Source organism: Stigmatopora nigra, chromosome 3 (assembly GCF_051989575.1).
Source record: "Stigmatopora nigra isolate UIUO_SnigA chromosome 3, RoL_Snig_1.1, whole genome shotgun sequence".
Lineage (NCBI taxonomy): Eukaryota > Metazoa > Chordata > Actinopteri > Syngnathiformes > Syngnathidae > Stigmatopora > Stigmatopora nigra.
The window spans coordinates 19,132,398-19,159,433 of record NC_135510.1 but is presented as its reverse complement, the minus strand read 5'-3'; the positions used below and the strand labels follow the sequence as shown (position 1 = coordinate 19,159,433).

The window sequence follows — 27,036 nt, the reverse complement described above, 5'->3', positions numbered from 1 at the left end:
ACAAACACAAATAAATGCTGTAAATCATAGGTGTCAAAGTGGAGGCCCCGGGGGCCAAATGTGGCCCGCCGCATCATTTTGTGTGGCCAGGGAAAGTCAATCATGAGTGGTGACTTTCTGTTTTAGGATGAAATTATGAGAAGTCTAGATGTATATTACATTTCCTGATTTTCCCCCTTTCAAATCAATGTGTCATTTTTTAATCCATTTTTAGTTCAAAAATCTTTTTTTTTTTAAATCAAAAAATATATAAAAAATCTCAAATAATTTTTTTTAGATCTCGGAATACTCCGGGGTTTAAGCCAATTATTTTAATCCATTTTTAAAAATCAAAAAATCAAAATATTATATCTAAAATGGTGTGATGTATATTAAATTTCCTGATTTTTTTTACTCATTTTTTTCAGTTTTTAGTTCAAAAATCCTTTTGTCAAATCTAAAAATATATTTCAAAAAATCTAATATAAACATTGTTTTAGATCTATAAAAAACTGAATATTCAGGGATTTTAATCCACTTCTTTTAATCCATTAATAACAAAAAAATTCTAAATATTCTATCTAAAATGGTCCGACCCACGTGAAATCAAGTTGACATTAATGCGGCTCACGAACCAACCCTTGGCGTACGCTATCATTTGGTAAATCCCATTTTTTTCCCCCCAAAACCGACGCTATCCCTACAACATCACCCTGATCCGCTACCACGTCTGCCGAATCCGTACGGATATCAACAGCGCGATTCCAACCGGGCGGCGGGTCACACTCGTCGGCGGCCTCAAACGGCGCATCTCGCGGCGAGGCAATCTTTTCCCCGTGGCCCCCTCCCCGCTCTGGTAAACAGCGTCAGGCGAGCGAGCGTACACGGCGCCCCGGCGTACCATTTGGATTTGAGCAGGCGACAAATGAACAAGCGACGACAGCGATAGTACCTGGCCCGGCCCGTGAAGATAAGGAGCTTGTAATAAGCGCCGTTCGCACTCCAAGCTCGTCCGCCTACACGCTAACACGCTAACACACTAGCGCACACGCGCACACACACACATAAACACACACCTACACGTACACAACATCAGGGACACGAGATGAATACAAACGCAGAGAGTCACTCAAAGCTGAGTGGGATGCATACGAGTCGCCCACACCAGACGCATGACGGCGGGGGACGCGCCAACGATCGCCGTAGGCCCGCCGCCGCCGCCGCCGTCGTCGCTAAGCAACCGACAATGGCACTAAAACGGGGGACGTCCGAATGAAGGACCGCTATCACGTTTTTGGGAGAATATTATGGAAGGTGGCTTACAAAAGATGCTTAAGTTCCGCTTAGTACAAGGGTGGCAGAATCGGGTTGGTTCGTGAGCCACATTAACGTCAACTCCATTTCATGTGGACCATTTTAGATATAATATTTAGATTTTTTTTATTTATAAATGGATTAAAAGAACTGGATTAATAGACCTGAATATTCCATTTTGTATAGATGTAAAAAAATGTTTTTTAATATATTTTTAGATTTTACAAATTTATTTTTGAGCTAAAAACAGAAAAAAATGGATTAAAAGATGACAATGATTGATTTTAAAAAGGGGAAAATCAGGAAATGTAATATACATCTATACTCATACTCATTTTAATTTGATCCTAAAACACAAAGTCTGTAACCGATGCGTTAAAGCACTGGTGTCAAAGTGGCGGCCCGGGGGCCAAATGTGGCCCACCGCATCATTTTGTGCGGCCCAAAAAAGTCAATGATGAGTGCCATCGTTCATTATAATTTTTTTCAGTTCGGTATTTTGAGTTCAAAAAGTATTCTTGGGCCATTTCCAGGTTATATCCAGTTGTTTTTGGGCACCTGTTTGTCACTTTCTACATCTTTTTTTAAACGATGGCGACAAAAAAAACATCATCCAACATCAAATCCTAACAAGCCGTTGTTTGTCAATCAATCAGGAATAATTTTAACGTTTGATAATTTCAGGCTCGGTGGCGGAACACCGACCGCCAGGAACCCGATTAAATGGCGGCCCGCTTGTCAAAATCCCTTTTAATTCTCCCTTAAGGGCATTTTCTTGGTTTTTTTTGCCTTACTTCTCTTTGGTTGGTGTATTCTTGGATTCAAACGGCAAAGTTTTTGTCGGCGTTTCATGTGATATTTTGAGTTTTGGCGTATTTTGTCTTTTAAAAGACGGAAGCGAGCACAAAAAAGACCAAAGGCGTTTCCATAAATGACATCTTACAAGTCCCAACGCCTTTCATGTGGTGTTCATTTAAAAAGCACATCACACATATGTGGTGAAATTAAATATATATTTAGGAAACTGATTTTTTTCCTCACCAACAGGTTGTGTATGAAAAGTATTACATTCAAAGTGGTGGAAAATATAAATATGGAATGTGGCAACCATTTTGAGATGCTGGTTGAGGTGGATTTTAAGATTTTTTAAAAATTTACGCGGCAATTCTTCTGGCAACCGCTAGTTGGCAGCACCTCAGTTTGAAAATTACAAAAAATGGCCAAAGAAGAAGAAATTTGTTTGCTTTGAAATGTTTACATTTGAATGCATCATGGCATTTTGAGTAAAGCTTGTTTGTTTGTTTGTTTGTTTTTTACGATAAATAACATTTGGATTTTGGTTTTAAAAAATGAAAGTTATGCATTTAGCTTGTCCTGATTCTATAATTTACAATTTCGCCCTATTTCCCCCATTTTGTCATGATTCCAATATATTGAAACATTTTTATTAGCCATTAAAACGTTGAACTAACTTTTTGCGAGGTCATTACTACTGGCGACCTCAAGGTGGCAGCACCTCAAATTGAAAATATTTTTTTAAAGGGCCAAAGAAGAAAGCAGAAATTAGTTTGCTTTGAAATTTTAGTTTTTTTTTTTCAAGGACGATAAATAACATTATTATTTTGAAAAAAAATGAAAATTATAAAACAATGATGCTAAAATTACTGAAAATAACGAATTTTCACCGTATTTCCCCCTTTTTAGCATGATCCCGGCATATCTCAACATATTTATCCACCCTTAAAAACGTCCAACTTTTTCAAAGCCCGATTTCGCCCAAACTTCTGGCAAAAATTCCTCCCCACCTAAAATATTCATTTCACTCGTCTTCAGAACTCTAGCGCCTACCTCACGTGACCAAAAAGACTTTTTTTCTTCTGGCGTGTGTTTAACGAAGCGACGGCGTAACACGTGTTCGGGATAATAACAAGCGTGGCGGCGGCGGGATATTACGCACACGGCAACGGCGCCTACGAAAGATGGCAGACGGCGGAGGAAGAAGCGCTGGCTTGGTCAAATATGCACGGCATAAATCAATAATCAGACTGGCAGATTGCCGGCGCCAGCCAAAAGAGGAAGTCTATTAAGGCGGCGGCAGCGGCGGATTGTCAGAAGGCCGACCCCCGCTCGCTCGCCGCAAATCTCCACGCCGTCAATTTCCATTTCAACTGCGACCCCTGTGCGCTGCTTTTCCCAGGGAGGGAGGGTGCTTCTTCTTCTTCTTCTTCTTCTTCTGGATTGTGTATTCTGCCGGCTCTCCGTGGTCAATTCAAATGAGAGAAGCTTCCCCACTTTCCCCACCCACCCGGACGGACGGCTTCGTTACGGCGTTGCCGCTTCCTCGTTATTCCGAGTGAGGTGAGGCGCCCGTTTAAGAAGGAGTGACGTGAATGGGATGAAGATGGTGGCGGGATGGTGTGCTGGTATAAAAGGGTCATGAGAAATTTTGAGGGATTCTATTGGGCGGAGTTTGGATTTGAAATGGGCAAAAAAGTTGGGACGTTTTAAGGCAACATGTTTGGTTATAAGTATGCTAAAAGGGGGGGAATAGGGTGAAAGTGTGTATTGAGGAATGATGAAAAATCAGGAAGAGGTGAAAAAAAATTGAATAAAAAAATTGAAAAAAACAAAAACGTATTTTCTCGCATATGAGCCGCCTCACCGTATAAGCCGTGGCCTTAAAATGTGGACATTTCTCTGGTGAAAGTGTAAATTGTAGAATGATGAATAATCAGGAAAGTGAAAAAAATGAATAAAAAATGTCAAAAAATAAATAAAAATAAAACCAAAACTGTATTTTCTCGCGTATAAGCCTTGGCCTTAACATTTTGCAATTTCTCTGGCGAAATTGTAAATTTTACATTGATGAAAAATGAGGAAAAGGTGAAAATATGTGAAAAAAATATTTTGACTAAACAAAAACCATATTTTCTCGCATATAAACCGCCTTCCCGAATAAGCCATAGCATTAAAATGGCTGAATTTGACAATTTCTGGGGTATACAGTAATCCCTCTTTTATCACGGTTAATATAGACCAGTACGGTCACCCCTATTTAAAAGAAATAATTATATTAATACACTTTTGCTTCATTGCTGACTCCTAATATCAAGTGGAGGACAGGGGAGTGGCTTCCGCTTAGGAATTTCAGGATGAATTTTCACATTTTTTATGAATTTACACACAAAAAATCCCATAAAAAAATCTGTAATGTCGTGAAGCCGTGATATTCGAGGGATTACTGTAAAACAAACGTGCTCCCACCACCCCCGCGTCCCAACCACACAGAAAACCCGCAATATGGTAATCATGGCAATTTCCATTCAAGTTATCATTCTTTTTCCACCAACAAAGAGGAATGGCGGCCGTGGGCGACCACTCTCGTTCATTTCCAAGACGTACGTATCTCTTTTCTAACAATCCCGTAGATCAATGGCGGCCGCCGTACGCCACCGTGTCCATAAAAGAAGCCGGTTCACCCGAGCGAGGCGGCGGGCCAGATAGATGGGAGCGGTCGGTTAAAAGCGGCGGCGACCGCTCGCTAAAAAGGGCTGCTTATATAACTAACGGGAGGGATCGGCGCCTCTTAACAAATAAATGTAAGCGTCGAGAGGCGAAGAAGGGGCGCCTAAGTGCTCGCAAAAGCTTTGGAGAGACGTTTCAACGTCACCTTTTATCTTGGCGGCGTTCCTCAAAGAGTCCTCGAAGAGTCCTCAAAGAGACCTTTCCTCATCACCAACATTTTAAATACCTTTTCGGGGGGGGTGTTCAAATGATTGATTGGGGAATAAATGCTACTTTTTCTTCTTAACGAGCTAGCCGTACACATTTTTAAAAATTTGAATGAAGTGTTTTCAATGAATATTTGAAAGGGAGTACCCGTAGAAATTCCACGTAGGTAACAGAAGCCTCCATTTTAGAACTGGGAGGATGCTAACAGATTCTTAAAAAAAACATTGTTTTGTTCCATTATTCATTCATTTTGTGACCGGTTTGTACTCAAGGGTCGCTGAGGGTGCTGGAGTCTATCCCAGCTGACTACAGGCACCAGATGGGAGAACCCTGAATCAATGAGCAGCCAATCACAAGCCACAAAGACACAAAAAAACTCATCACTCAAAGCTAGGAAAAAAATAGCATAAAATTAGCCTAGCGTGCCTGTTTTGGGGATGTGGGAGAAAAGCGAAATACACTGAGAAAACCCACGCAAGCCCAGGGAGATCATTAAAACTCCACCCAGCGAGAGCCAACCCATAGGATTGAACCCTCAACCCCAAAACTATGAGGCCAAAAAACTAACCACTTTAACGTCAGGCCGCCTAATTATTCAATTTCTGGATACATTATTTTTGTGGGGATAATTTTTACCCATTCAATTTCCAAACCACTTATCCTCACGACAGCCACGGGGGTGCTGGAGCCTATCCCAGCGAACTATGACACCAAACAGGGAACAAACGACCCAATCACTCATAGCTAAGATCAAATTAGCATACAATTAGCCTAGCCTGCCTGTTTTAGTAATGTGGGAAGAAAACGGACCTGGACTTGTGAACCCTTGAACCCCAAACTGCGAGCCCAAAATACATTACCCACTCCTCCACCGTGTCAGTGCCAATTATTTTGCTCCAAAATAACAAAAGCCGCCGCCAATGTGCGATTGGTCTCCCCTTGGGTGATTATCTCTGTGAAGGATGGCTCCCAGTCCATTTTATGTCCCCGTCAATGGCGGCCATGGAGTTCAAGCCAACCAAGTCATTGGGGCTCCTCCCCCCGGACACACGGCCCCCGAAAACAAAGACTTTTTTATTGGCAGCGCCCGCATATTTATCGCCCGTAATAGCCACGCGTGATCATGGTATTGACTTGCCCGTTGCCGTCCTAATGACCGCCTTAAATCTGCGTAGGGTTTTTTTGCAGAGAAACTGGGCCTCGAGGGGAAGCCATTGGGGCTCGGCGGCCATTACGGGGACGTTCCAAAAAGGGTTTTGGGAAACACTAAGCCTAGACGAGGGCTTGGCAAGAGTAAAAAAAAATTAAAAAACAGTGAAAAAGGTGGCGTCTCCTGCCCAGAATGTTAATTATGGTTTTCTCGGAGGGCTCATTAGATGAACACAACGAACGACTTGCGGCTAAAAACATTAGCTACCACCAGAAAATGGCAAAATGGAAATATACTGTGGAAGCTTTGGAGGAGCTGAGGATTTTTTTAAATCTAATTTTAGATGGTTTTGTTGATTAAAAAAAAATATTTGAGATAGGTTGCCAGGTAACTGGGGAAAAATAAACAAAGTATATGGGAGACTTTTTGGTAGGTCAATGATTGGTAGTTCGATAATTGATTTTTTTTTGGACGCAAACTTGAAATACAATAACAGAAATAACAGAAAGGCATTTTTTGTGGCTTTATGACTTAAAATAAATAAAATGATATTTAAGGGTTTTTTTTGGTGGCTTCAAAATCTTAAAAAATATAACAGAATTACATTTTTTGGTGGGATTCATGATTTTTATGTTAAAAAAAAACTTGATATTTGAGTTTAATTTTTTGGTGGCTCTTGATTTTCTAACAAAAACTTGATTTTGAGTTTAATTTTTTGGTGGCTTCATGATTTTTCAAAAAAACTAATATTGGAAAGACATTTTTTGTGGCTTCATGATTTTAATAAAACAAAATTTAAAAACTTTGACTTGAGTTAAGGTTTTTTGGGTGGATTCATGATTTTCTTTAAAAAAGAAAAATGTAAATCCATTTTTTATGGCTTCATGATATTTCTAAAACTACATTCAAAAACCTTGACTTTTGACTTAATTTTATTGTAGCTTCATGTTTATTTTTTTAATTAACATAACCTTCGATTAAACTTTTTGGGGGGATTTAATACTCTGGGCCCTGTTTTAGCAAAGCATATGGACTCCCATTTGTGTCAAAAAAAAATTCAACAAAACTTGGCATCAACTAAAATTGGTCAATAAAGTCCAGTCGCAGTCATAATCATTCAAAGCTCCCACGTTCCCTGAAGGCAACATCATTTGGCCACACCTCTCTAGCGAGGCCACACCCCTTTACGCCAAACATTAAAACCAACCCCAAAAAACGCATTGAAATTGAAAAAACCTTCTAAAAGTGAACAATGACACATTCAAGTACACCCCAAAAAGTGGGAAAAAACGCTTTCCTACCTTTCTGACTGTCGATGACAAAGTTTCCCTCCTCGTTTCCCGAAGCGATGCGGTACGTGATGCCGTCGCCGTCGGGGTCTTTGGCCAAAACGGTAGCCACCAACGTGTTGGGCCCGGCGTCCTCCGACACAAACGTGCGGTATCTACCGAAAAACACAAAAAAAACACAAAAAACATCATTATTACCGCAGAACTTTCTCAGTACAACTTTGATTTAGTTTGGCAAATCCCTCGCCGATTCATCTGACTTCACGGCGGCGTTCACGTCTTCTCGCGGCGTACGAATGTGTTCCGCCGGAAAAGTCTTCTATTAGTAGTACACGCCGCATCATTTTCTAAAAAAAAATGTGGGTGTTTTTTGGGGTGGTTGCTGCGCAATGTCAACAAGAAAAATGTGTAAAAACAACAGAGGTAACGTTTACCAACAGTTCGCTACCTGAGCAGATGTTTGTTATGTTTTTTTTTTGTTTTTTGGGGTGAAAACAGAAACACAGCTTGGAGCTAAAAAGCTGTCGGGGGGGGGGGGGGGGGGGGGGGATGCAACACACACGCAGTCGGAGACACTTTTATGTATTTATTTGTTCCGGGAAGAAGGAAAAACAAAAAAAGCAGCCCTCGCTTTCTACCGCCTGCGTTTCCGGTCCGGCTGCGAGCCGCAGGTGTGCAACAAAATGGGGGAAAAGGTACGCCAGAAGACTGGGAAATTACGCTCCGTGCTTCAGATGAACCAGTCCCCCCCCCCCCCCCCCCCCCCCCAGTGGGACCTCTACTTAAGAATGCATCTATGTATGAAATGTGACATTGGACCTCTACTAACGAATATCCCTATGAGAAATAAATCTTCCGTCGAATCTCTACTTACAAATGCATCATTATTTAAACACTGGTGTCAAAGTGGCGGCCCGGGGGCCAAATCTGGCCCGTCGTATCGTTTTGTGTGGCCCGGGAAAGTCAATGATGAGTGGTGAGTTTCTGTTTTAGGATTAAATTCAAATGAAGATTATATATGTATATTAAATTTCCTGATTTTCCCCCTTTTAAATCAATTATTGGCATTTTTTAATAATTTTTTTCTGTTTTTAGTTCAAAAATCATTTTGCAAATGATATAAAAAAGCTAAAATAAACATTGTTTTAGATCTATAAAGAACTGGATGTTCTGGGATTTTAATCCAGTTCTTTTAACCCATTAATAAAGAAAATATCAAAATATTATTGTAATTTTTTGATTCATTTTTTTCTGTTTTTAGTTCAAAAATCATTTTGTAGATTCTAAAATTATATTTAAAAAAAGCTAAAATAAACATTGTTTAAGATCTATAAAAACGGAATATTCAGGGCTTTTAATCCACTTCTTTTAATCCATTTTTAAAAAGATCTAAATATTATTGTAATTTTTTAATCAATTTTTGCAAGATTTTGGTTCAAAAATAATTTTGTAAAATCTAAAAATATATTTAAAAAACTCAAATAAACGTTGTTTTAGATCTATAAGAACTGGAATATTCAGGTCTTTTAATCCCGTCCCTTAATCCAGCTATTTAAAAAAAATGTAAATATTATATTAAAAACTGCCCACATGAAATCAAGTTGACGTACCGAGTCCGACACACTTGCTCTAGGTAATTTTTTACCGTCGGACCTCTACTTACAAATGCATCTATGTATTTACATTGAAATTCTGTGTATGACTCCTCAGGAATTCCATTTAAAAATAAGCCTCTTTTTATGCCTCTCTTAGTCCCGCCCCCTTCTCTCCTCCCGAATGATGAATCCGTAAATCAACAGCACCGTCTCGCTCGGGAGGATAAATACGATATTCACTGTTGCCTTTAAAGAAAGAAAGCCACTGGGTGGAATTGAAAGGTCTCACCCGCTCCTGACTGGACGCCATTACGCCCGATCGATAACGGCGAAAAGACAAAGTGGTCAACAATGGCCGTCCGCGGCGGCCCTGACGAATGGCGTAATCAGCGTCCGATCCCCACCGGAGCGGCAAGTCCGGTCGCCGCCGGCTAACGGGCGTCCGACGACGCAAATGAAGTCGATAATTAAATTCAGTAATTAATTTCCGCGGGTGTCTTTTCTGGGAGGGGCCGGCCCGGAAGGGGTTAAAAAGTAATTAGTGGGCGGCGGCGTATGTCTGAGGCGCTTTTCCTTTGATTGCAACATCGATCGGGACAAATTGAAGACGTGCGCGGGGTCTCAAGTCCGCCGGAGTGGTCGCCCACGCGCGTCTGCGTAAAAGCGCCGGGGCTTGATTGGTGCCGATCGGGAGGTCGTTGAGCCGTCGGGGAAGATTAACCTGGGAGACGATGACCAATCGCTGGCTCGGGAATGACGCCAACCAGGGCGTGCCCACTGACCATTAAATCCAGAATTGTGCAACAAGTGGTTTAGTCGCAATTAGCATCGATGCTATCGTGTAGTTTTGCATACGATTCCGATTTTTAAAGACAACGATACTAAAGATGTTTTCAAAGAATTGATTCTGCGAGATATTGGCAAGAATTATCGACTCAAAAGCTGTCTGAAACGGTATTAAAACGTGAAATTAACAATTGTGGGCTACACTTCCACTCCCGTCCACTAGTTGGCAGCACTCTCCTATCCCATCTTTTAACTTGCCGAAATAATAAGTTGGTCATCGGCCTGCAAAACAACACTAAAACCAATTGAAACCTTTGATAAACCATTGAGGACCCACCTGGGATCGAACCCTCGACCACAAAAATGCGAGGCCAAAGTCCAAAATTAGCATAAAATTAGCTTAGCATGCCATTTTTTGTGATGCAGGTGGAACCCAGAGTACCTGGAGATAACCCACACCAGCCTGCAAACTCCACACAGTAAAGACCCACCTGGAATCGAACTCTCGACCCCAAAACTGCGAGTCCAACATCCAAATTTAGCATACAATTAGCTTAGCATTCATTTTTTGGAATGTGAGAACCCAGAATACCTAAAAAAAAAAAAAAAAAACACGCAGTGTGGTTCGCACCTGGTTTCGAACCTCCGATCTCCGAACCGTCAAGTCGATATGCTAACCACCTCTCCACCGGGCCAACATGTTGATTAACACTTCAACTAAAAAGTGGAGAAGCATCTCTCCCTCCCGTTGGTTTTTTTTTTTTTTCAGTTTGGTTATTGGAGGCAGATGGAAGAAAAACATTTAGATGTTGTTGTGCAGGTTGCCACGGCAACGGCAGTCAATTGGCAAAAGAACGCGGGCATGGCTCCCGGAATGACGGCTCGCCGTGGCGGGCTGTCGATCGGAGAGGGACGTTGGCGAACGCAATTGGACGTGGCGGCGTTTGCGATGGCGGCGTTTGCGATGGCGACGACGTCGACGAGCTAGCGGGGCTCCAAAAGGCGGGTACGAGCGACCTTAAGAAAGAGTCCATAATGACACCTTTGGAGGAACACTAGTCATGCAGAAGGCGCCTTTATTGCTTTTGTTATTGCTTTTTTGCTGTCTGTCTGTCAAGTGGAAAGAAAGTGGCAGCAGATGTCAGACATTTGGTCACGCGTGTCTTTTAAGGAAGACACCATGTCTCCTCACTCACTACAAATGCTTCTCCTCCTTTTTTCTATACAATTTTATAACTACTTTTCCCCATTTTCACAACCACTAAAAGATGTGTATTAATGTGGCTATCAAAATACAGCCATACTTCTACTTACAAATGCCTATAGGAACATTTTCATATGCATTATTTATTTTTAAGACAATAATAAATCATTTTTTTTACAATTTTTTTCTCATTTTTGGGTTTCCTCATGTTTTGTACAAAATTGGGACAATTTAACCAATTTTAAAGGGTTTTGTTGGAAGTTGTGGAACAAAAAAAGAGAATTTACATACAAAGTAGACTTCTACTTACAAAATTTTAGAAATGTTACGAAAAAAAGTCGTAATTTCGTAAATCATGACTGTAAATTGAAACCATTTAAATGAGTTTAGGGGCAGGCCGGCGTCTGAGTGGTTAGCGCATAGGCCTCACAGTTCTGGGGTCCTGGGTTCGAATCCGGTTTTCTACTAGATTCCAAAAAACATGCATGCTAGGCTCTGGTTAAGCAATGTTAGCGTTAGCAACCGCTAGAAGCATTTTTTTGACATTTATGGCAGGACTATTGGCATAATTAGGACACATTAGTTTTATAATATTGTCATAAGAAACATTTAAAGTGTCTAACTTATTGTTTTAATTATTTTAGGAAATGTTAGCATTAGCAATTGTTACAAGCATTTTTTGGACGTTTATGGCATAATTATGACACTTTGTAATTTTAGGACACAATTAGTCTTATGACAAAGTCATACAAAACATTTAAAATGTGTAACTGTCATTGTTTTTAAATTTCTTAAGGTTTTGGTTAGGAAATGTTAGCATGAGCAACTATTACAAGCATTTTTTTGACGTTTTTGGCAGGTGCCATGGCATAATTATGACACCAAATAATTTTAGGACACAATTAGTCTTATGACAAAGTCATAGAAAACATAAGCGTCATTGCTTTGAGATCGGGACACTTAACGGCAACTGTTACAAGAATGATTTTTGACGTTTATGACAGGTGTGGAGTCCTAATCGGTGGCTGGCGTTGAAATCAAGTGTCACGCATTTGTCAGGCCTTCAATTTACAAGCGTGACGGCTTTTGGGCGTCGCTGACGGCGACGGACGGACTTTTCAACTGGATGGCCGTCAACCATTTCCACGTTATTGATATTTCTGGCTTTCTTTCATCTGCATCCTCTCAAACGACAAAGCGGCAGGTGCTTAGTGCCCTCGTTGTCCACGTATCCAATTGGCCGGCGGCGGCGGCGTTATCTATTTCATTCTGCGGGGGTGCCGTGACTTCAGCGCGGCGACAAAGGAGACTGGTTACCCCGCCGACGTTAAATCGATACTAAGGCACGACGGCCGAAAATAACAAAGGAAGCGGACGTACGCCGCGTGAACGCACTTGACGCTCCGTCGCGCCGCTAATTCGGAAATCGTGGCGACCGCCGGAGGGGGGGGGGTGCCGGATCGGCTGTCTGCCAGAAAATCAGCCAATTAGGAAGATGTTCGGGTGAGGTCGGGAGAGGGGCACGGTGGGTAACGGCTGCCGCGAATCGGCAAGCAGATGCGGCAAGGCGGTGAAGCCAGTTACGTGAAGCGGCGTGGGAATCTCGTAGTCGGTTAGCAGATGAAAAAAAAATGACGTGTCGTCTTGAGGGGACGCGAAAAATACATCTTTGTGTAGAAATTGAATATTAATTGTTTGTCTTCTATCTGTGAGCTAGCTGATGGAATAGTGGTTCATTTGCCTGGCTGTAGCGTGGGTTCGATTCCCGCTCAGTGACGGTGCGATTGAGAACTATTATTGCCATTATTTATTTATCAATTATTATTTATTTATGTATTTATTATTACCATTATATATATAGAGTTGTTTATTTTTTCCCATTATTTATTAATTTTGTTTATTATTACTATTCTTTATTTATTATTGCCATTATTTCGTTATTATTACCATTATTTTTATTTATTATTGCCATTATTTTTTTATTTATTATTACCATTTTTTTATTGCTAGTATTTATTATTGCTATTATTTATTTATTCATGTATGATTACCATTATATATTGATGTTTATTTTTCCATTATTTATTTATTTATTTTTTGTAGTACCCTTATTTATATATTTATTTATTATTATTATTGTCATTATTTATTTATTTATTATTACTATTATTGTTTTTTTTATTTTTATTATCCTTATTTATAATTACCATTATTTATTTATTTTTATTATTATCCTTATTTATTATTTCTATTATTTATTATTATCATTATTTGTCATTACCATTATTTATTCATTTGTTTATTTATTATTACCATTATTTATGTATGTATTTATTACTAAATATATACATTAAAAAAACCCACACAGAGGCGAGCTACAGATTGATGCTAGCATGCTATCCATCGGCACCGCCTTAGAAAGTGACACAGCAATTCTGGTTGTGACATCACAACCAGACTTTTCACTGAGCTACAAAATTACTACAAAATGCTAAAAAAATGCATAAATAAATAACCAGCACACCCAATACAATACAATTCTTATTTTTTTACTCACACGTGCTGAGAGAACTCCGGCGGCTCGTCGTTGACGTTGGCCATGCGTACCCTGACGGTGGCCGTCCCCGTCCTGGGGACGTCCCCCTTGTCCACCGCCATGACCACAAACTCGTAGAGGTGGTTGGGCCTCTCGTAGTCCAGCGGTCCGGCCGGGAAGATGGTGCCGTGGGGGGACACGGTGAAGTCGGGACTCAGCGTGTAGTAGGTCAGCTCCGCGTTCTTTTCGGAGTCGCAGTCGCTGGCCGAAACTGAACAATTGGAAAGAGACCGTAAGTCAATGGGCGCGGCTCAAACTCGAGCTCCGATTGGATCGGACCGTGGTGACCGTCAAGCTCCGTGTTGGCATAAATAGTGTTTATGCTAACATGCTAATTATACTTGCCGCTCCGTTTTGGTTGGTAAGAAAGAAAAAAAGGGTGGAGTTTTAACGAGCGGCGCAGTTGGGGGCGGGGTTACCGCGTCGGACTCGCAGTGCTGGGGTCGAGGGTTTAATCCCAGCTGGGTTTTCATGGTCATGTAGGTACATACACCGTTTTCCTCCCACATCCCAAAAAATAAGCATGCTAGGCTAATTGTACGCTAAGTTTTTTGTCTCCATGTGCCCTGTGATTGGCGGCCCACCATTTCAATGTTTAAAAAAATAATAGTAAACACACAGATTTTAGTAACATTTTTTGTACATTTAAAATGACATTGGCACAAAGCATTTTCATATTTTTAAGATGGTCACCATTACATTACAACTTGAGCAAAAAAGTCTGGTTGTGATGTCACAACCAGAATTACAGTAATCCCTCAAATATCACGGCTTCACTACATTTTTTTCTGGGGGAAATTACTTTTTTTGTTAATATTTTTTTTGGGTCAGTTTATAAAAAAATAGATATTATTTGTTTTTATTTTTATTTTTAAAAGGGGTGACACTACTTGGCGGCCATGTCTGATCTACATTATCCACGATGATTGAAGGATAACTGTACTAACAATTGAATAGCAACTTATTCAGCTGCCAACTATCTGGACTCCAGCACCCCCCATTCGCGGAACGGAAAATGACTGACAGGATAAAGGAAAAATAGTAGCTAAAAATGAACTTTTTGGAATACTTTCATAAGTTCATCACCAATGAGAAAGACTTGAAAAGTTCTTTAGCTAGCATGCTAATTGACACATCGTCCAGTTAAGGAACGGCGGGCGAGCGAGCGAGAATTTAGAAATCGGACGCATCGGGAATCCATGCGGGGCGGGCGCCAAAGTGATTGCCTTGCGGAAAGGGCGCCACCTGGGACATGAACAAGCATATTTTCCGCTAACGAGAAGCTTTTTTTGTTGGTTTTTTTGGAACCCCCGTCGTCAAACTCGCCACTTTCCAATTTATCCTACTTTGCATTTCGCCGCGGTGAAAAAAAAATGAATAAACACGACGGGACTTGGACGTGGCGATGGCGGTGGGGGAGAAAGAAAATAAGAAAAGGCTTGAAACGTGGCGGCGCGCAGGCAAATGATCAGAGGCTTTTTTTATTAAAGGTGACATTTTTCTTTTTGGATTTGTCTGATTGGCTAATTGCGAGAATCCCGAGATGCCACAAAGGTGACGCGTGGCGTGCTTTCAAGTGCTCACGTTTGCTAATTATTTAGATAGCCGACTCGTTTGAATAAGAAAAAGGCAACCTGAGGATTTTTAGGAATATCAAACACTAACTTAAAATACCAACAATGCAATTAAAGGCACACACACACACCAATAACCGCGATTATCGTGGTTAATGTAGACCAGATAAAGGGAAAAAAAACGCAAAGTAGAGTCACCCTTACTTAAAAAAAAGGAGAAAATGTTTTATTTATTTGTTTAAAGTTCTAGTAGCAAGCGGGGGAAAGGGGCGTGGCTTCTGCTTGAGAGTTTCAGCGTGGCTTTAAATATTTGTATGTACTTACAAAAAAAATTTACAAAAAAATTCCTCCAGAAAAAATGCTAAGTAGTGAAACCGCGATATTCGAGGGATTACTGTAATTCTGGTTGTGACGTCACAACCAGACTTTGCTCAAGTTGTAATGAAATAGTATTACTACACACAAATACATATACATATAGATACACATAAACACATACATTTCTACAAATATGTGTATATATGTGTGTATATGTGTGTATATGTGTGTATATGTGTGTATATGTGTGTATATGTGTGTATATGTGTGTATATGTGTGTATATATGTGTATATACGTGTATATACGTGTATATGCGTGTATGTGCGTGTATATGCGTGTATATGCGTGTATGTGCGTGTATGTGTGTATATGTGTATATGTGTGTATATGAGTATATTGTGTATATGTGTATGTATGTGTATATATGTGGATATATGTGGATATATGTGGATATATGTGGATATATAGGTATATGGGTATACGTGTATACATGTTGGTATACATGTTGGTATACATGTTGGTATACATGTTGGTATACATGTTGGTATACATGTTGGTATACATGTTGGTATACATGTTGGTATACATGTTGGTATACACATACATACATATTCACACACATGTATAGAAGTTATATTGATATATTGCCATATAAAGCTTTGCTAAAACTTGAGATTGCGCAAAAAACAAAAAAAAATACAAAAATTTTGAGGTGCCACATTAAAATCCCAATAGGATACATAATAAGCTTAATTTTACTTTTAGCATTATTAGATCCGAGTTAATCAAATTTGCTGGTGAGCTTTTTCATTCGGTCCAAATCTGCATCTCATTCATCATAACTTGAACAAAGTAGACGCTCAAGTGGCGGTTAACCAACATGTTTGTTGACCAACGAGCACCCGCCGGGCGCCATTTTTGGCATTGATTGTATTGCACAAAAGAGGGTCGCCGGAAGGGGGCGGAGCCACAGCGGGAAGTGCCTATCGCTATGGAAACCACGTATTTACTCAGAAAGTGTTTTTTGGGGGCATGATCAAGGGTTATATTTATTTATACGTAATTAGCGAGCCCGCCTCCTCGCCACAAAACGCTCGCGCAGCTGGATGATAATTCCCGCCGCCACACTTTTGTTCACGGCTTTTTTTGCGGGTGATGACGAACAAAAATAAAGTTACACGTCAACAAACTCGCCGATAGGCGTCAATATCGATTGTGTTCAAGTTAGGCCTCGGGTTGCCAAATAAATCCATTAGAGTTAACGTACGTATACTGAAATCTTGAGGACTGGATTTGATCCAATCTGGCAACCAAATCCGAAACTTCCGATAACCCAAAAATAGCCAAACGGTTCGGGAAGTTTTCTCCACTCGAGGTCAAATTTAGTTTCCCCTCTGGTCCTTTTCTTTTCCTCGTCCGCCAGCCGGCAAGCAAGCTGCTTGCCGACGGTTGCCGTGGCGACCAAATTACATTACCTTACATTTCCTGATTTTCCCCCTTTTAAATCAATAATTGACATTTTTTAATAATTTGTTTTCTGTGTTTTTAGTTCAAAAATAATTTGGTAAAATCTAAAAATATATTTAAAAAAAAAAGCTCAAATAAACATTGGTTTAGATCTTAAAAAAAGACAGAATATGTAGGGCTTTTGATCCAGTTTTTTAAATTTATTTATTAAAAAAAAATCTAAATATTATATCTAAAATTGTCCAATGTATATTACATTTCTTGATTTTTCCCCTTTCAAATTAATAATTGTCATGTTTTAGTCATTTTTTGTGTTTTTAGTTCAAAAATCATTTTGTAAAATATAAAAATATATTTTAAAAAAAGCTCAAATAAACATTGTTTTTAGATCTATAAAAATTGATTATCTAGGGCTTTTAATCCAGTTCTTATAATCCATTTATTAAAAAAAAAAAAATCTAAATATTATATCTAAAACGGCCCACATGAAATCAAGTTGACCTGGCATCGAACCCTCGATCTCAGAACTACGAGTCCAACAAGCTAACCACTGTCGCACCAACTTTTTTCTAAAAATCTCTCACATATTTTTCTCAGTGTATATTTACTGATTTTTCTCCCGACAACAATCATCCCCGAACTCGTTCTCACCTTGGAGTAGCGAGGTGGCCGTCATGACCGTCTCGGGGACGCCATCTTTGCTGTAGATGGACTGGAGGAACTCGGGAACGCAGTCGTTTTCATCCACGATGATGACTCGTACCTGAGACGGAGAAAATGAAACATGAAATTACGAGCAAAAAATCCACTCTAGCGACTTTTATTGGCGTTATGGAAACCAACGTGCTGGATTTTTTTCGCCACTGTCACCAGTATACGACCAGTGTGTCACCAGTAAGCTTAGACTAACATTATTTTCAGCTGGCGGCGTCCACGGGGAGGATCAACCAACACGCTAGCGCACGCACACGTGTGTAAATAGTGCTGACGTTAATTCCCGCTGGACACGATGAAATTCTGTAATATCGGTAAATCCTTTTGTAAATATCACATGGAAAGACGGCCAATGGGAGGGGTGGGAGGAGAATTTATTTGGAAATAGAGAAAAGATAAACAGATAAAACGCAAAACTAAAATTATTTTGGCATCTATGGATGAAATTCAAGAAAAAAAAATAAGCCTACCTTGCATAAAATGTGAAAATATTTCTCCTTTCTCCTATACTCCAGAGGCAACCACATTTGTAATCCATATTTAAAGGCATGAATATCAAATTCAACAATTTTAAGGCAATTTTAAGGGGACGGCTTATACACGAGAAATTGTCAAATTCAACAATTTTAAGGCAGTTGTAAGCAGGAGGTGTATACGCAAGAAATTATCAAATTTAAAAATGTTAATGCAATTTTAAGGGCACGCTTGTACATGAGAAATTGTCAAATTAAAAAAAATTAAGGAAATTTTAGGGGGCGGGGGCTTATACGGAAGAAATTGTCAAATTCCACAATTTTAAGCGGCTTATATGCGAATAAATATGTTATATCTCTCCCATTATATCTATATAATCATTCATTCATTCATTCATTTATTCATGGCTTTATCCTCACAGGGGTTGCGGGGGTGCTGGAGCCTATTGCAGCTGACCAGGAGGCAGGGACACCCCTGAATTGTTGGCCAGCCAATCGCAGGGTGGGAGACAGACAACCAATCATAGCTAGGGGCAATTTAGCATACAATTAGCGTAGCATGCATGTTTTTTGGACTGTGGGAGGAAAGCAGAATACCAAGAGAAAGGCATCACAAAATGGATTGAGAATTGTGAACGTAACCCGAATGAAAAAAAAACAAACGGTGACCAACCTCGGCGGCGCTGCTCATGCTGTCCTGACCCTCGCCGGCGCGGACCAGCAGAAGGTAGCGGTGCTGGTCGCTCTCGTAGTCGATGGGGCGGGTCAAGCTGATCTGCCCGTCCTCGGGCGAGATGGAGAACAGGCTGCTGGGATTGATCAGGAGGCTGTAGCCAATAGGCTTCTTCTGGAAGGAGACGGCCGTGGTTGCCAGAAACCTGTGGTGTAAAGGATAGTTTTAGAAACCAGTCCGTGGACCGCTAGCGGCCCGCAAGCTACCTAATGTCGGTCCGTCAGAATTTTAAAAAATTAAGGTTCTTTCCTACTTGAAATGAGAAAAGTCGTTATAATTTTTTTTTAAATTAAAAAATGCTGGAAATAAGTGTACTGGCAACCCACACGATCATGAAACCAAGGATGCTAGCCCCACTGTGCTGATAATAAAAAATCTTAAGGTTTTCAATCTCGCCCTCCTACTTGAACTGAGAAAAGTTGTTATAATAATAATAATAATAATAATAATATTTAAAAAAGGCGGGAAATAAGTGTACTGGCAACCTACTGGATCCTGAAACCTAGGATACTTGCTAGCTCCACTCTAGCCAAGCGCTAATAATAAAAAATATTAAGGTTTTCAATCTCTCCCTCCCACTTCAAATGAGAAAAGTTGTTATAATATTAATAATATTTTAAAAATGCGGGAAATAAGTGTACTGGCAACCCACGCCATCCCGAAACCAAGGATGCAAGCTTTACGCCAGATAAGCGCTAATGAGAACAAATATTAAGGTTTTCAATCTCGCCGGAAAAGTTGTTATAATAATAATAATAATGATAAACAAAAAATGCTGGAAAAAAGTTTACTGGCAACCCACGCCATCCTGAAACCAAGGATGCTAGCTAGCTCAACACCCGCAAAGCGCTAATGATAACAAATATTAAGGTTTTCAATCTCACCTGAAAAATTATTATAATAATAATAAACAAAAAAAGCTGGAAAAAAGTTTACTGGCAACCCACGCCACCCTAAAACCAAGGATGCTAGCTCCACTCTAGCCAAGCGCTAATAAACAATGATGTAACGCGCCATAAAGGGGCGTCCCGCCTTTGTCGTTCAACCTTTTGTTCGCCGGCGCGCAAATCAATAGCGGCAATGCCGCCATGACTTTTTTGCCGCCTGTTAAACGCGCGGAAGGCCACGCCGCGCCGCGCTAGCGCCGCCGTCGTCGTCGCTTCGGGCGCAAGCGGATAAAAGATGGCCTTTATTGGAAAGTTTGCCGTCCGACTTTATGTCGGAAAAAGCCTGGATGGCGCACAATGCGCCCGAGTCGATGAGCGGACAAAAGCGTCCACGTGGAAGGAAATGATTGGTCGCTGTTGAAAAGGTGCTGGTGTCATTGTCTTGAAAGCTTCAGCTTGTTTTGTGCAACAAATTCTCGCTCTTTAAAAAATAAATAAATCCTTATCTAACTTTGCCACGCTCGTATTTTTCTAAAGTTTTGCTGTCAGAGAGGGAGTAGGAGGGGTTTTTTTTACGGAATTGGATGGATTTGATTGGATCATTCCATTGGACACAGGTCGTTTGTCACTTGGTCATGGTAGTTTTCAGTCAAATTTTTGAATCAAAACAATAAAATAGGCTTAGCGGCTTTTCAATAACGTTTCTCATTCCACCATTTTCTACAAAATTTGATATTGTGGGAATAGGTTTTTTGTTTTACCAAAAAAACAAAAAAAGGACTAGCAGCCTTCAGTCCAATTTTTGAACCATTGCAACAAAATAGGCTTCTCATTAACGTTTCTCATTTCACCATTTTTTGTGGAGGACTACAAAATTTGATATCGTGGAAATGGGTTTTTTGGGGGCATTGTTCTACAACAACAAAAAAAGAATGAAAAAATGACTAGCAATCAAATCTTTGGATAAAAAAAACTGAATAGGCTACTTACTGGCTGTTAACGTTTCTCATTTCACCATTTTTTCGTGGTAGACAACAAAATTTGGTTTTGATACAATATTTTTAGACAAAAAAAGGACGAGCAGCCAAGTTCTATCTATCAAATTCACTAAAGATGACTTAAAAAGCCTAACCTGGCTTTCCACTCAATACATTTTGGTGGCAAACAAACGTAGCTAATGCTAACTTGCTAACTTTTCAAGAGAGTGGCAGTACTCACGGCTGCCCCTCGGGGGTATTTTCCGGAATGGCGATGGTGTAGGAGGCGTTGGTGAACTGTGGCGCCCTGGCGCCGGCGACCACCGAAACCACGGCCGGGACGCTGCGGCTCCCCAGCCGGTCGGCCGCCACCACGGTGAGCAGGTACTCGCGGTCGCGCTGCAGCGGGAGGCCGCTGGTCCGCACGTGGCCGCTTTTGCGGTCCACCTCGAATCGACCGTCGCCACCTACAGACGGGAAGGAAAGATGGAGCTTAAACGGGGCGCTAGGTGAGCCAGAACTAGGATTGGGACCCTTTCAAATTAGGTTTGAAAACCCGGTTTAGGGTTTCAAAGTAGGTAGATGAAAAATAAACTAGTTTAGGGTTTCAAATCAGGTTTAGAACCCAGTGTAGTATTTCAAAGTAGATAAAAAATAATCCAGTTTAGATTTTTAAATCAGGTTTAAAAGCCAGTTTTGGGTTTCAAAGTAGATTAAAAAAAAGTTTAGTGTTTAAAAGTAGATTTAAAAAAATAAACCAGATTGGGGTTTCAAAGTAGGTAAAAAAATAAACCAGTTAAGGTTTTCAAATCAGGTTCAAAAGCCAGTTTTGGGGTTTTAAACCAGTTTAGGTTTTCAAATTAGGTTTAAAACCCAGTATAGGGTTTCAAAGTAGCTTTTAAAACAGTTTAGATTTTCAAATTTGATAAAAAATAAACCACTTTCGATTTTCAAATTAGGTTTAAAACGCAGTTTAGGGTTTCAAAGTAGATTTTAAAAAACTCTTCAGGGTTTCAAAGTAGATAAAAATACAGTTTGGGGTTTCAAAGTAGATAAAAAAAAACAATTTAGGTTCAAAAGCTACCTTAGGGTTTTAACAGAAGATTTTAAAAAACAGTCTAGGGTTTCAAAATAGATATATAAACCAGTTTCGGTTATCAAATCAAGTTCAAAAGCCAAATTAGGCTTTCCAATTCAAAAACATTCCCATTTAATATAATTCTATTTAGCATCTTTTATATAACCTAAAAGAATAAAACACCACCAAAAAAAACCTCCAAAAACATTGGGATCTGAAATATGACTCAACTAATGTACCTTTCAAAAAAAAAAAAAACACCCAAAAACCAGTCTAGTCTTGTTGTTTTCATCCGATTCGTCAGTCCCGGCTTTTAATTGCTGCAATCTCGACCTTGTATTCGCAAAATATAAAACGTAAAAGCCTCAATCTTGTCCATTTGCGTCCGCCGCCACCGCCCGCTATCCCGCCGCCGTCCATTTACCGCCGTCCCGCGTTTCCCTGCACTCGGGTGCAATTTCCCCCGGCGTCCAATCAAAAAAAAAACCTTCACCAAAAACCCTCTTAAGCGCCATACACAATCACACTTGTCAATTAACCTCATTAAGGCATTTTTTGTCAACACAAAAGAGCGAAACGGGGACGAAAAAATCCACCGCCGCGGCGGCGGCGTCATCGGTATTCCGTGCGTCCACGTGTTGAAAAAGAAGCGTGTCCCCCTTGAGGGACAATTACAGGCTTTTCTTCTTTTTCCGCTTTGAATCCCAAGTTAGATATCGCTGAGTCATGCCCAAGTTCCGAGTTGAAAGGCAAAGCCGGAAGCTTCCCCTCCGCTACCTCCCCCCACCCCAAAAAAAAAATCGGCGCGCATAACATAAAGCCCAGACCGACCGACAACAACGGGCCGAGGCCGTCGACGGGCGATTGACGTACGAGACGAGACAGCTCGTCAAGAAGAGACGTCCGCCGGCTCGTTGCTATTCAACGCCCAAACCAGACGTCGATGTGATTGGGGACGGGCGGCGCGGCGCGCGAGGGGAATTTGCAATCGCCGCAATCGGAGATTCCGCCGGCTTCGGCGAGGACAAAAACGGGCCGCGAAGATTAAAGTCGTGCCGAGCCGGTCGTGAAAACTGTTGGAAGATACTTCAAAATAGCAATGGTGATCAAACATGAAAATAATGTCACTGTAGAACTAGTTTGACAGAAAATGAGGCTGTTTTTTCGCATATAAGACGCCTCTGCGTATAATCCGTAACCTTAAATTGGCATTAAAATGGTGGAATTTGACTTTTTTTCTCATATAAGGCAATTCTGGTTGTGACATCACAACCAGAATGGCTGATCATTTTATAGCAAGGGTGTCAGACTCAGGTTGGTTCACGGGACGCATTACCGTCAACTTGATTTGATGTGGGTTGGGCAAATTTTAGATATAATATTTAGATTTTTTTTAATAAATGGATTAAAAGAACTGGATCAAAAGTTTTGATTATTATCTAAAACAATGTTTATTTTAGCTTTTTTTTCTTAGTAAGGGAAAATCTCTTTTAATCATTATGTTCCATATTAAAGTGTAAAATAGAAAATATTTTTATATATTCCTAGATTTAAAAAAATGATTTTTATACTAAAAAATGATTAAAAAATTAGATATTATTGATTTAAAAGGGGGAAAATCAGGAAATATAGTATACATCTGTATCTATCATTTTAATTTGATCCTAAAACAGAAAGTTGGCACTCATGATTGACTTTCCCGGGCCACACAAAATGATGCAGCGGGCCAGATTTGGTCCCCGGGCCGCCACTTTGACACCATGTTTATAGCTTTTTAGCACTACGCTAGCAAGTGAATGTTGACAAAACGGTCAAACGGCAATGAAAGAATAGCGTGCTAATGGATAGCATGCTAGCATAAATAATTTCATTGTTTTAGGAGAATTTGTTAGTGGGTGGAACAATGGCAGCGAAAAAATACTAAATGGGATCGATTTCATAGATATAAACCTGACATGTTTTGGATGGATTTGTATCCAAAATAAGATGCTATTATTAAAAGTAAATTGCTGTTGTATTTCACAGCAACAATGGCTGCTTTAGTACCATTGACGTCCAATCATGCCTCTATCCATTTTCCACTTAAAATGAATTGGACATACATTGTCGTTATTATATATTATATTAATGTAGCTAACAACTAATGTTCCTTCTAATTTTTCACATGTTTTAAACACCATTAACGCACCTGATAATCGTAGGTGCGTTGTCTACTACCCATAAATTGCCTAGTCATAGTAGTCTAATGACTAATGTCTATGAATACAACATCTTAATGAAGACACAAAAATATTCACAATATTACTTAAATTTTACCTCATTTTTCACGTCGATGCTTTTCACTTCTGCCGAATATGTCTCTTGAAATAGCCACGTTTCCATTGTTCCGTGTATGACAAACTTTTCCATCGGAAAACTATCTTACAACTTTAGCTTTGCTACTTGTTTTTCGGAAAACTAGCTTACAACTTTAGCTTCGCTACATGTTTTTCGGACAACTTTCGCAAGTTCACCGCTTGTTCTTCTCTTTTACGCATACTATGACAGCCATTCCGTCGACAAATAACCGCATTTATTTCGTATTTTAGCTCGTTTGGCCATAATAAACGATAGGCAGCAGCTCCGTCGAACGTTAGCTACATGCTAACTGCCAATCAAAGGCACGTGCCCGCCCGCGCAAAACGTCTGACACAAATCGCCTAACAAACGCAGCCAATCGATTTCGTTGCCATTTCCTCATGCGCGGCAAGTAAGCACACGTGATGCCAACCGCGTGATATCATTGGCTACCCATAGCGTTTCGTCATAGGTTTAAAGTTTGTTGTCGTTTGTCCGTGCGAGACGTCGACTCTTGAGTTTTTAAAATGGCTATTAAAACTGTCATTTGTTTATTTATTTATTTAAAAAGTCATTGGTTTATTTATATGAAGATTCTGGTTGGATTTTATTTTATTTTATGCGCCGCATCTGTTTACTGTTCGCGAAGAACATGCGAGAATACTGCGCAACTGCGCACGCGCAGATCTTAAAGGGACCATCGCTCGCAACTTTTTTTATTTTTATTTTTAAATCAACTTTGGCCAACTTACCGTCCGCCAGGAAAAATTCCACGTCCCCGTTGAGCCCCTCGTCGTCATCCTGGGCATGCAACTGGTAGACCAGCTCGCCAGCGGGGGAGTCTGGCGACACCACGGCCAAGTACGGCACTGGGACCATGCGCCACTCGGGCACGTTGTCGTTCACGTCGGTCACCGTCAATTCCACTCGGACCAGGTACCGATCCGGACCTGCAAAACGCACAATATCAAAAATTAAACCCCACAGGATTGTAAAATGAGTTGGTTTTCTTCAACCGCTAATCCTCACAAGGTTCGCGGGGGTGCTGGAGCCGATCCCAGCTGACTTCAGTCACCAAGTGGGCGTCGCCGCCCCCAATCGGTGGCCAGCCAATCAAAATATTCTATCTAAAATGGTCCGGTCCACATGAAATGAAGTTGACGTTATTTTACGGCCCGCGAACCGAGCCGAGTTTGACACCCTTGATTTAAGGCTTGAAACGATTTTTAGTCATGTTTGAAATAAAATGTTTCTGTATGGAAAATGGCAACTTCAAAGTTGTCTGTGTCCTTTGTTGGCCGACGCATTAGCGACTCTTGCAAAAATGACATTTTCCATTTTTCCCATCAAAGGTTAAAACAGAAAGGCGGCGTTTTGTCTCCGAGGGTACGTCGCCCCGCTTTTGTTGTCGGGGCGCATTGTACACGGCGCAAATGGCAAAAGCGTCCCGGCGGTGAGAGTGTCTGATTTTGACACGGCTTATCGGGACTTGTTGTTTTTGTGAACGCCACACCAAAAAAAATGTCAAACATGACATTCGTTTGGAAAAATGTAAAAAGAAAACTTTCATTCAAAAGCTTCATCTTGGCTTAGTTCAAATCTGACTCACTAAATGCCATTGACGTCAATAGACGTCCAAACCAATGTGACTGTGACAAATGGAATTGTACACAAATCCGTTTTTTTAACAATTTAATCCACCGGTGTCCAAGTGGTGGTCCGGGGGCCAAATCTGGCCCAACGCATCATGTTGTGTGGCCTGGAAAGTAAATTGTGAGTGCAGACTTTCTGTTTTAGGATCAAACTCAAATGAAGAGTATATTTCCTGATTTTACCCCTTTTAAATCAATCATTGTCATTTTTTAATGATTTTTTTCCATTTTTTGTTCAAAAATCATTTAGTAAAATCTAAAATATATTTTTATAAAAATCTAAAATAAACATTGTTTTAGATCTATAAAAAACTGAATATTCAGGGCTTTAAATCCAGTTCTTTTAATCCATTTATAAAAAAAAAAAATCTAAATATTCTATCTAAAATGGTCCTATCTTGGCTGCCATTGACGCCACAAAACGTCCAATCCCAGTCAACTTGGATGAATGCAAATTTGACAAACAAATCTGTCATTTTTTTCCCGATTCTGGTTGTGACATCACAACTAGAGCTGCTAATCCAATTCTAGGTAAAATACGACTATGGCTTATACGCGAGAAAATATGGTAAACCCAAAGCGAACATCAACGTTTTGGTTGAAAAACACATTTTGAAATGGAAATAACGGCCTTAAGACCCCCAACTTAAACTCCGCCCCATTGGCCGTCCCCGACAATGGCGACCATTGAATTCCTCCTGTTTTTTCTCGCTAAACATTTGGCCTTATTTTTGCTCTCCGCACACACTTTAGTGTTTCACGCTTTTCCCCGGCGTCTCGCCGTTGAGGCGGCGGCGGCGGCGTCCGCATACCAACGAGTGGTTACAATCAGCGTCGGCTTCTCCGTGGACGGCAATCAACCCTCTCTCGTGTGCGTGCGGGTGCGTGCGGGTGCGTGCGGGTGCGTGCGGGTGCGTGCGGGTGTGTGGGGGTACGCCACCAGAGTAGAAAAGGAGCTCATCTCAGAGCATTTGGCGGCGCAATCACGGCCCGTGTCATACTTGGAAAAGCACTGTCATTTTCCGAGTACGCCGTCTCGTCGTCCATTCCAAGGTTGTGTGTGATACGCATTGAAAAACAAGGGAGCTCTTAGTGGTTTTTCAGTGGTTTTTCTTCGCGTTGAACTACTACAACTACTACTACAACTAGAACTACAACTATTGATTAAATGACTACTAA

The 27,036-nt window shown here is 40.5% G+C and overlaps 1 protein-coding gene across 1 annotated transcript in view; it reads right to left on the bottom strand.

Moving 5' to 3' along the window:
- The window catches only part of LOC144194648 (neural-cadherin), a 155,707-nt gene that overhangs the window by 82,234 nt on the left and 46,437 nt on the right, over positions 1–27,036 (bottom strand). The window contains exons 2-7 of the mRNA XM_077713855.1: positions 24,958–25,155; positions 21,032–21,257; positions 18,867–19,071; positions 17,658–17,769; positions 13,607–13,856; positions 7,477–7,619 (exon numbers count right to left, since the gene is read on the bottom strand). Of these exons, the coding sequence (XP_077569981.1) occupies positions 7,477–7,619; positions 13,607–13,856; positions 17,658–17,769; positions 18,867–19,071; positions 21,032–21,257; positions 24,958–25,155 (1,134 nt within the window). The remainder of the gene's footprint in view (positions 1–7,476; positions 7,620–13,606; positions 13,857–17,657; positions 17,770–18,866; positions 19,072–21,031; positions 21,258–24,957; positions 25,156–27,036) is intronic.